The 11101-nt window shown below is 48.9% G+C and overlaps 1 protein-coding gene across 2 annotated transcripts in view; it reads right to left on the bottom strand.

Annotated features, from left to right (window-relative positions):
• LOC139269098 (V-type proton ATPase 116 kDa subunit a 2-like) overlaps window positions 1–11101 on the bottom strand; it is a 78554-nt gene that overhangs the window by 65000 nt on the left and 2453 nt on the right. For both annotated transcript variants that reach the window (XR_011594158.1, XM_070888197.1), the window contains exon 2: window positions 58–136. Coding sequence is in view for 1 of the 2 variants with exons in the window: in XM_070888197.1 (XP_070744298.1) it covers window positions 58–136 (79 nt within the window). In the remaining variant the exon portion in view is untranslated. The remainder of the gene's footprint in view (window positions 1–57; window positions 137–11101) is intronic.

The following is an 11101-nucleotide window of genomic DNA, read 5'->3' as shown; positions in this document are numbered from 1 at the left end:
GGGAACATTAGTGAATGTGGTTCTGCTCTGAGGCGATGGTGCTATTCAATGACCTACCGAGAGTTTTCTCCATTTCTTCACACCTCCTCATCTCGGTGACAAACTTGCGCTGAAAGGTGGTCACACTGGGATTGAGCTGCGGGGGCAGAAATGGAAATGAAGTTCGTTCCATTAACAGAATAAAGCACAGTTTTGTCATTTGAAAATTCCATTACTTACAAAATTGTTCAATAATGATCTTTATTAAACCATCGTTCCCTGATGGAATATGCATTCAGCAACATTCAGCTGGTTGGATGAGGTTAACTGAAGGGGAAAGTTGAAGGGGTATTTATCCAACCCCCCCAGAAGTTGCAGACTATGAGCAACCCTCCCTCCCTCCCTCCCTGGACCCCCATTCACCGGACGCTGTTTAAAGCAGGGACACCGACATTTCTCACCCTGCACCTTCTGCGTTTAAGGAGCTGCCTCTCAGTGTAGATTCTGTTTCAAAATATTGACGACATGCCAAGATCCTGAATTTTTCTACAAGATTACCCTGAACCTTATCGAATCTGCAGCCCAGAAACAGGCCATTGGGCCCCCCCGCTCCGTGCCGGGGTTTATGCTCCACACCAGCCCCCTCCCACCCCAGCACCATATCCTTCGATCCCTTTCTCCCTCCTGTGTTTATCCAGCTTCCCCTGAAATGCATCTCTGCTATTTGCCTCGATCACTCCCTGTGGCAGCGAGTGCCACATTCTCAGCTTCTGTATAACTCAGGCCGCCTAATCCCAATCATCAGACATCCGTCGCTGCACTTTCACCATTCCTCTCACAACTTCCTCATACCCCGAACTCAAGGTGGGGCTGGAACAACACTCTGTATCAACTCAAACTCTTGAGATTGGGGCACTCTCCCTCTGTTACTGCAACCCAAGATCTTACTGCTGTCACTTCATGTCGACCTCTTCTAATTGATGGTTAGTTCTGTGCTGTGGGCGAATTCCCCTGGGAACCTGGACTCTCACTGCTCAGACACATCTCGCACAGAGCTGGCAGACAGAGGAGATTACCGCCCAGCCGTCTGGGCTGGCTGCAAACCCAGCTCAGAGACAGGCAATGAGCCAAGACCCTGTCCCATCCTCCCTTCACAATTCCGAGATTTAATTCCCCGCAGTTCCTCCCACTGGATCCTCAGCGGTGTGGAGGTGAGCCAACACTACCCAGGTTATTACAATTCATGAAATAATAAAAACTGAAACACAAAACCAACAGCAACTGTTGACAGAGCATGACTTGAAGTTAGGCTTAATCACTGGGTCCAACAGGGATAAGGGCGGGACCTGATAGAGGAGCTGGAGATTACGAGGGGTTATGACAAGGTAAACAGGTTGCTTCCGCTGGTCGGTGAGACAGGAACAAGGGGGCACAAGTTTGAGATCATTGTCAGCCGTGGCTCAGTGGGCAGCACCCTCGCCTCCGAGTCAGAAGGTTGTGGGTTCAAGGACTTGAGCACAGAAATCTAAGCTGACATTCCAGTGCAGTGCTGAGGGAGCGCCGCACTGTCGGAGGTGCCGACTTTCGGATGAGACGTTAAACCGAGGCCCCGTCTGCTCTCTCAGGTGGACGTTAAAAATCCCACGGCATTATTTCGAAGAAGAGCAGGGGAGTTATCCTCGGTGTCCTGGCCAATATTTATCCCTCAATCAACATAACAAAAACAGATTATCTGGTCAATATCACATTGCTGTTTGTGGGAGCTTGCTGTGCACAAATTGGCTGCCACGTTTCCCACATTACAACAGTGACTACACTCCAATAGTACTTCATTGGCTGCAAAGCACTTTGGGACGTCCAGTGGTCGTGAACAGCGCTATATAAATCCAAGTCTTTCTTTTATAATCACAAATATCATTCATGGTGAGGGTGGAGAGAATTTCTTTACCGAGCGAGTAGCCAGAATGTGGAATTCTGGGCTGCGGCTATTGCTGACAACAACTTGCATTTATCTAGCACCTTTAACATAGAAAAACGTCCCAAAGCGCTTTGCGGGAGTGTAATCAGACTTGTGGACACGATGAGCTCGGAGAGGCTACAGGAGAGAAGCTGGAACATAACGCTTTAACTGTTCTCCAGTGTAAGACACGTGGGGGGGCAGGAGTACAGCGAGGCATCACTGCTGTTCCTCACAGCCAGCTTGTGCAAAGTCCTACACAAAGGTTTCTAGTGCTTGTAATGATAGGTAGAACCTGTCTATAAATAAAACCCTGTGTAAGCACAAGGTGTTGGTGAGCCAATGAAAAAATAGGCAGTGCCCTTTTATATAGCACTGATGTGGCCTCAACAATGACAACGTAATCCCAGATAAACGTCAGCAATAACGGGAAAGAGAGTTCAGTGAAAAGGGCAGAGAGGGGCTCAAAGTCCGTGAGCACTGCAGGGAGAACACTGGTCACTGGAGCTGTGACAATTGAAGGGCAGAGAGTCGCTTCACTTCAGAAACTTCGAGTGTTACAACGAGCTGCAGCACATTTACACACGGGAGTTAATCTCGACAGAGAAACACTCACTAAAACATCGGTTCCACCATCACTGCTGGCACCATTCCTACACCTTCCTGCCACAATTACCGTGCAAAATTTCTCAACATCGAGACAAATCTCAAAATAGTTTTTTCCAGAGTAATTAATCCTTTATTCCCAATAGCAAATATATTAAAAAAAGATCAGACCTACAGAGAGCAAACATTAGATGCTGCTTGACCTGCTGAGTGTTTCCAGCATTTTCTGGTTCTGTTTCGGATTGCAGCATTAACAGTATTTTGTTATTGTGTTAATTTACCAGATATAACTATCAGCAAAATCTGGGGCTCTTGCTCTCGTAAAGAGAAGGCCGAGAAGTGACCTGACAGAGGTCTTCAAAATTCTGAAGGGGTTTGACAGGGTAGAGGGAGAGAAGAAGTTTCCATTTGTGGGGGGGGGGGGTCTAAAACTTGGGGCCATCAATATCAGACAGTCACTAATAAATCCAACCGGGAGTTCAGGAGAGTCGTCTTCACCCAGAGAGCGGTGAGAATGTGGAACTCGCTGCCACAGGGAGGGGTTGAGGTGAATAGTATCGATGTATTTAAGGGGAGGCTGGATAAACTCATGAGGGAGAGAGGAATAGAAGGATATGGTGAGGGGGTGAGATGGAGAGGGGTGGGAGGGGGCTGGTGTGGAGCATAAACCCCGGCACGGAGTGGGGGGCCGAGGGGCCTGTTTCTGGGCTGTACGTTCCACATGACCTTCCACACCAGGATGGGGCCAAATTTGTTCATTCACACAATCCTAACATTTCTCAATAAAAACACTATCCCTTGAATTCATTTAATTCATCTGATACGACATCTGCTCAGGTCTCCCTTTGTTTCCATTGGCTGCACCAACCCCAAGTGTTCCTACGTGAACGGGTAGCTTTACTCTGAGGCGATAGTTTGGGGCGGATTCTCTGAACACGAGCTCCCGGAGTAGATAGGGCGCTGATCATCTCTTGACACGAGCTCCCGGTGCCCGAGACTCAGCTCCACACTGGGAACTCTGCGTTCCTTCTCCTGCTTCTCTTCAATTCTCTTGATTTTTTTACTTCAATGCACAGCTAGCTTTGGAGGGACTTGAGAATTCCGATTCCCGGAGTCTGTCCTCGAGCTGTTCCCAGTTCAATCCAAACAGAAAGACTTGCATTTATATAGCACCTTTCACTACCTCAGGACGTCCCAAAGCGCTTTACAGCCAATGAAGTACTTTTCAAGTATAGTCACTATTGTAATGTGGGAAACACGGCAGTCAATCTATGCACAGCAAGGTCCCACAACAGCAATGTGACAATGACCAGATAATCTGTTTTAGTGATGTTGATTGAGTGATAAATATTGGCCAAGACACCGGGGAGAACTCCCCTGCTCTTCTTCAAACTAGTGGCCATGGGATATTTTACATCCAGCAGACGGGGCCTCGGTTTAACATCTCACTCTCTCAGTACCGCCCCTCCGACAGTGCAGCGCTCCCTCAGTACTGCCCCTCTGACAGTGCAGCACTCCCTCAGTACTGCCCCTCCGACAGTGCAGCGTTCCCTCAGTACTGCCCCTCCGACAGTGCGGCGCTCCCTCAGTACTGCCCCTCCGACAGTGCGGCGCTCCCTCAGTACTGCCCCTCCGACAGTGCGGCGCTCCCTCAGTACTGCCCCTCCGACAGTGCGGCGCTCCCTCAGTACTGCCCCTCCGACAGTGCGGCGCTCCCTCAGTACTGCCCCTCCGACAGTGCGGCGCTCCCTCAGTACTGCCCCTCCGACAGTGCGGCGCTCCCTCAGTACTGCCCCTCCGACAGTGCGGCGCTCCCTCAGTACTGCCCCTCCGACAGTGCGGCGCTCCCTCAGTACTGCCCCTCCGACAGTGCGGCGCTCCCTCAGTACTGCCCCTCCGACAGTGCGGCGCTCCCTCAGTACTGCCCCTCCGACAGTGCAGCGCTCTCTCAGTACTGCCCCTCCGACAGTGCGGCGCTCCCTCAGTACTGCCCCTCCGACAGTGCGGCGCTCCCTCAGTACTGCCCCTCCGACAGTGCGGCGCTCCCTCAGTACTGCCCCTCCGACAGTGCGGCGCTCCCTCAGTACTGCCCCTCCGACAGTGCAGCGCTCTCTCAGCACTGCACTGGGAGTGTCCACCTAGATTTATGTGCTCAAGTCCCTGGGACTTGAACCCACAACCCTCTGACTCAGAAGCGAGAGTGCGACCCACTGAGCCACAGCTGACACGGTCATAGCAGTGCATTTGGAAAGAGGTGACATGATAGGTCCAAGTCAGCATGGATTTGTGAAAGGGAAATTATGCTTGACAAATCTTCTGGAATTTTTTGAGGATGTTTCCAGTAGAGTGGATAAGGGAGAACCAGTTGATGTGGTATATTTGGACTTTCAGAAGGCGTTCGACAAGGTCCCACACAAGAGATTGATGTGCAAAGTTAGAGCACATGGGATTGGGGGTAGTGTGCTGACATGGATTGAGAACTGCTTGTCAGACAGGAAGCAAAGAGCAGGAGTAAATGGGTACTTTTCAGAATGGCAGGCAGTGACTAGTGGGGTACCGCAAGGTTCTGTGCTGGGGCCCCAGCTGTTTACACTGTACATTAATGATTTAGATGAGGGGATTAAATGTAGTATCTCCAAATTTGCGGATGACACTAAGTTGGGTGGCAGTGTGAGCTGCGAGGAGGATGCTGTGAGGCTGCAGAGCGACTTGGATAGGTTAGGTGAGTGGGCAAATGCATGGCAGATGAAGTATAATGTGGATAAATGTGAGGTTATCCACTTTGGTGGTAAAAACAGAGAGACAGACTATTATCTGAATGGTGACAGATTAGGAAAAGGGGAGGTGCAAAGAGACCTGGGTGTCATGGTACATCAGTCATTGAAGGTTGGCATGCAGGTACAGCAGGCGATTAAGAAAGCAAATGGCATGTTGGCCTTCATAGCAAGGGGATTTGAGTACAGGGGCAGGGAGGTGTTGCTACAGTTGTACAGGGCATTGGTGAGGCCACACCTGGAGTATTGTGTACAGTTTTGGTCTCCTAACCTGAGGAAGGACATTCTTGCTATTGAGGGAGTGCAGCGAAGGTTCACCAGACTGATTCCCGGGATGGCGGGACTGACCTATCAAGAAAGACTGGATCAACTGGGCTTGTATTCACTGGAGTTCAGAAGAATGAGAGGGGACCTCATAGAAACGTTTAAAATTCTGACGGGTTTAGACAGGTTAGATGCAGGAAGAATGTTCCCAATGTTGGGGAAGTCCAGAACCAGAGGTCACAGTCTAAGGATAAGGGGTAAGCCATTTAGGACCGAGATGCGGAGGAACTTCTTCACCCAGAGAGTGGTGAACCTGTGGAATTCTCTACCACAGAAAGTTGTTGAGGCCAATTCACTAAATATATTCAAAAAGGAGTTAGATGAGGTCCTTACTACTAGGGGGATCAAGGGGTATGGTGAGAAAGCAGGAATGGGGTACTGAAGTTGAATGTTCAGCCATGAACTCATTGAATGGCGGTGCAGGCTAGAAGGGCCGAATGGCCTACTCCTGCACCTATTTTCTATGTTTCTATGTTTCCACAGGTGCATAGAACCAGTGTTACCCAAGTATTTTCTGACCGGAGTTGATCTCGGGATTTGTCGGACAATAGGGAGCCTCCAATTGCCCTCAGAAAGGCCCGGCCCAACTGGGCCGTGAAGGGACGCATGAAGTCACACAACCCCGTAGCAGCAGAATAAAACATCGCCCTCGGAGAGACATCTTACAACTCAACACAGGCAACGCCATGGGAGATCGTCTCATCATTTCTATCTTAAGACAATGATCTTATTGAATGGCGGAGCAGGATCGAGGGGCCAAGTGGCCTACTCCTGCTCCTATTTCTTATGTTGTTAATAGGGTGCAGAAACGTTGGAGATTGTGGGCCATCGATGGGCACGGAGAACTGCACAGATTCTGAGCTCTCGGTCTCCACGACCAGAAAAAGCCCAGTCGTCGGAACTGAAATGGGAAATCCAATCACATGCATTCCTAACACTGGCCACTGACACTTGAACAATCCTGAATTTCCAGTTAGATGACCTCTGTCTGTCAACGTGTGAAGTCATCACCGAGAGCAGCAACAATTCAACGTGGACGTGGGATCTCAGAGACAGAGATTGTTCTCCTTGGTGCAGAGAAGGTTGAGAGGAGATTTGATCGAGGTGTTCAAAATCATGAGGGGTCTGGACAGAGTAGGGAGAGAGAAACTGTTCCCATTGGTGGAAGGGTCGGGAACCAGACGACACAGATTTAAGGTGATTGGCAGAAGAACCAAAGGCAACACGAGGGAAAACGTTTTTACGCAGCGGGTGGTTAGGATCGGGAATGCACGGCCTGAGAGGGTGGTGGAGGCAGACTCAATTGTGGCTTTCAAACGGGAGTTGGATAAGTACCTGAAGGAAAAGAATTTGCGAGGCTACGGGGAAAGGGCGGGGGAGGGGGACTGGCTGAGAATCGGCATGGGATTGACGGTCTGAATGGCCTTCCGTGCTGTAATCATTCTAAGATTCCAGAGAGAGATGACTGTCCCAGTATGCAGAGAGAGAGAGAGAGAGAGAGAGAGAGAGAGAGATCACTGTCCCAGTATGCAGAGAGAGAAAGAGAGATCACTGTCCCAGTATGCAGAGAGAGAGAGAGAGATCACTGTCCCAGTATGCAGAGAGAGAGAGAGAGAGAGAGAGAGATCACTGTCCCAGTATGCAGAGAGAGAGAGAGAGAGAGAGAGAGAGAGATCACTGTCCCAGTATGCAGAGAGAGAGAGATCACTGTCCCAGTATGCAGAGAGAGAGAGAGAGAGATCACTGTCCCAGTAGGCACAGAGCAAGAGAGAGAGAGAGAGAGAGAAAAGTGTCCCAGTAGGCACAGAGAGAAAGAGATCACTGTCCCAGTATGCAGAGAGGGAGAGGGAGAGCGAGAGAGAGAGAGAGAGAGAGAGAGAGAGAGAGAAAAGTGTCCCAGTAGGCAGAGAGAGAGAGAGAGAGAGATCAGTGTCCCAGTTTGCAGAGAGAGAAAGAGAGAGAGAGATCACTGTCCCAGTAGGCACAGAGCAAGAGAGAGAGAGAGAGAGAGAGAGAAGTGTCCCAGTAGGCAGAGAGAGAGAGAGAGAGAGAGAGATCAGTGTCCCAGTTTGCAGAGAGAGAGATCGAGATCGAGATCACTGTCCCAGTAGGCACAGAGAGAGAGAGAGAGAGAGAGCACTGTCCCAGTAGGCAGAGAGAGAGAGAGAGAGAGAGAGAGAGAGAGAGATCACTATCCCAGTAGGCAGAGAGAGAGAGAGAGAGAGAGCCCGGGGATATGAGAGAGAGAGAGAGAGAGCCCGGGGATCAGAGAGAGAGAGAGAGAGAGAGAGAGAGAGAGAAAAGTGTCCCAGTAGGCAGAGAGAGAGAGAGAGAGACCAGTGTCCCAGTTTGCAGAGAGAGAGATCGAGATCGAGATCACTGTCCCAGTAGGCACAGAGAGAGAGAGAGAGAAAAGTGTCCCAGTAGGCACAGAGAGAGAGAGAGATCACTGTCCCAGTAGGCAGAGAGAGAGAGAGAGAGAGAGAGAGAGAGAGAGAGAGAGAGCACTGTCCCAGTAGGCACAGAGAGAGAGAGAGATCAGTGTCCCAGTAGGCACAGAGAGAGATCGAGATCACTGTCCCAGTAGGCAGAGAGAGAGAGAGAGAGAGAGAGAGAGAGATCAGTGTCCCAGTAGGCAGAGAGAGAGAGAGAGAGAGAGAAAAGTGTACCAGTAGGCACAGAGAGAGAGAGAGAGAAAAAAGTGTCCCAGTAGGCACAGAGAGAGAGAGAGATCACTGTCCCAGTATGCAGAGAGAGAGAGATCACTGTCCCAGTATGCAGAGAGAGTGAGAGAGATCACTGTCCCAGTAGGCACAGAGAGAGAGATCACTGTCCCAGTAGGCAGAGAGAGAGAGAGAGATCACTGTCCCAGTAGGCAGAGAGAGAGAGAGATCACTGTCCCAGTATGCAGAGAGAGAGAGAGATCACTGTCCCAGTATGCAGAGAGAGAGAGAGAGAGAGAGATCACTGTCCCAGTATGCAGAGAGAGAGAGAGAGAGATCACTGTCCCAGTATGCAGAGAGAGAGAGAGAGATCACTGTCCCAGTATGCAGAGAGAGAGAGAGAGAGAGAGAGATCACTGTCCCAGTATGCAGAGAGAGAGATCACTGTCCCAGTATGCAGAGAGAGAGAGAGAGAGAGAGAGATCACTGTCCCAGTATGCAGAGAGAGTGAGAGAGATCACTGTCCCAGTAGGCACAGAGAGAGTGAGAGAGATCACTGTCCCAGTAGGCAGAGAGAGAGAGAGATCACTGCACCAGAATGCAGAGAGACGGAGGTAGTATGAGGCCCCGTCTGCCCTCTCAGGTGGACGTAAAAGATCCCATTGGAAGAGGAGCAGGGGAATTATTCTCGGTGTCCTGGCCAATATTTTTCCCTCAATCAACATCAAAAACAGGCAATCTGCTGATTATCACATTGCTGTTTGCTGGATCTTGCTGTTGCACAACACTGACTACACTTCATCACTACTTCATTGGCTGTGAAGAACTTGGAGACGTCCTTGTAATGTATGCCCCTGTGAGTATGCTCACAGGCTGGGAGAACTGTTGCGTTGTGAGTGGCTTAGCCCGACATGTGATGTTCACAAGACTCAATAAAACCTCAGCCAGTTGAGTCTAGGTCATCCACGATGGGGAAGGTGGTAGTGAGCCTGATAGATGAACTGGTAATGTGCAGTGTGATTGTTAAACCTTTGCTAATAAACCAACTAGTTCGTAATAGCAATGTGTTGCTGCTATGAATTCTTAAGCAAAGAACCCACAAAGCAAATACATTACTGTCCTGGGGTTGTGAAAGATGCTATAGAAATGCAAATGTTTTCTTTCTTCTGGTGTGGGCTATCATAGGGTGTTATAATGCTGTTGTGTGCATCAGGGAATCTAGCTGAGGAGGTGTGACAGCACCTGGGGGCAGGGTAAATTGAGCAGTAAAAAGTTTCATACATTCAGAGCGAAAGTGTGCTGTGGAATAGCCACCATCAAAGCCAGCAGCAAGAACCTGCAGTTACAAACCTGACCACAGCTCCTAACTGCTCCATTAATCTGCCCGAGGCATTTGCTTAGATATTTATCTCCTCGATCTGCTGAACACAAATGGCATTGCACTTTTATACCCACTCGTGTCAATGCTACCTTGCATGCACCAAATATGTCCACATACACTCGAGCCCACTAGCCCAAGCCTGTTCAGTAACTCTGCCCAGTTTTGCCTGTTATAGCAGGAGTAGCACAAAGTGAGCAGGTTTTTTAGTTGGCACCGAGATATCCTCGCAGTGATCTACAATACACGTACGTGGCATCTGACATCTCATTAAATCTGGCTCCAAATAGTTATTTGTTGGACTCAAATGTTCCCGCAGAGATTTAGTCTTCGAGGGCTGATTGAGGGTCTGTCTGACTTTTATAACAATTCCTGGCACGACCCTCCTGATTCTGGGACCTGCCCAAACTGCTTGCTGGAAGGAAAGACAGCTCTCTCCCACATCTGCAAATTCATTCTCTATCCAGTTCATTGTGGTCGTGAAACACAGCACAAAACTCTCCCTAACTCTCTCATTCAAGGAGCAAGGGTCACTGGTGTGGAATTCTCCTGTGTGATTCGGCAGAAAGAACGCTCTTGATCCAATCCTGGATTCTTGGTCCAGAAATATTCAATGCTGCCAAAGATCAGTAATATCACTTCTCTCAACTTCATCAGCACAAATTATACCAAAAATTGCCTTCTTACCAAAACGCTTAAGATCTGACATATAAAATTCAAAAATTAAGTTGCAGTTTGTTTTTGAAGAAGTCACTTGGCCTACGGGTCACTTTGCTGCGGTTGTAAGATTGATGTCAGTGAATGACTGACCACTAACAGTTCGACTTTATAGACAATGGAAGAATGACTAAAAGTCACCACTGCAATAGTTGGTGTGAGGCAGGGAGACCTTCTCCTAGATGGTCACAGTGGCTGAGAGTTTCAATGAGCACAGGAATCAGCCTCTCTGAAAATACCCCTGTCCCAACCACACCACATCCTGAAAATACAGTCTGCATTGCGCAATGGCATATAAACTAACGACTGGCCACCAGAAATGGGTCACTCATATTTAAATACCCAAATGTGAGCAAGACTCTAAAATGTTCGTCTGGTGATGCAACACTGTCACTTGGGAGAGACTGTCTAAATTTTAAAATGATTGAGGTCTGCATTGTATATGTAACAATAACGTATGAAGTGTCAAGTTATGCTCAGAGATGTGATTGTTGTTTGTATTACTGCAGCAATCATAAGACCCAGATCTCCCACTGTGGCTCAAATTGCAACTAATATTTTTTATTGTAATAAGTAGTTGGATGATAGTTTCAAAGTTCTGAGATACATTCTGAAAGTTCTTTCTTGGGTGTTACTAGAAATCATTCACACAAGTTGTATTTGTGTGTGATCATTGACAGCACTGATCTCTCCGGTTTAATAT

This window comes from Pristiophorus japonicus, chromosome 8, assembly GCF_044704955.1.
Source record: "Pristiophorus japonicus isolate sPriJap1 chromosome 8, sPriJap1.hap1, whole genome shotgun sequence".
In the NCBI taxonomy this organism is placed as follows: domain Eukaryota; kingdom Metazoa; phylum Chordata; class Chondrichthyes; family Pristiophoridae; genus Pristiophorus; species Pristiophorus japonicus.
This window is presented reverse-complemented; position numbering and strand designations above follow the sequence as displayed.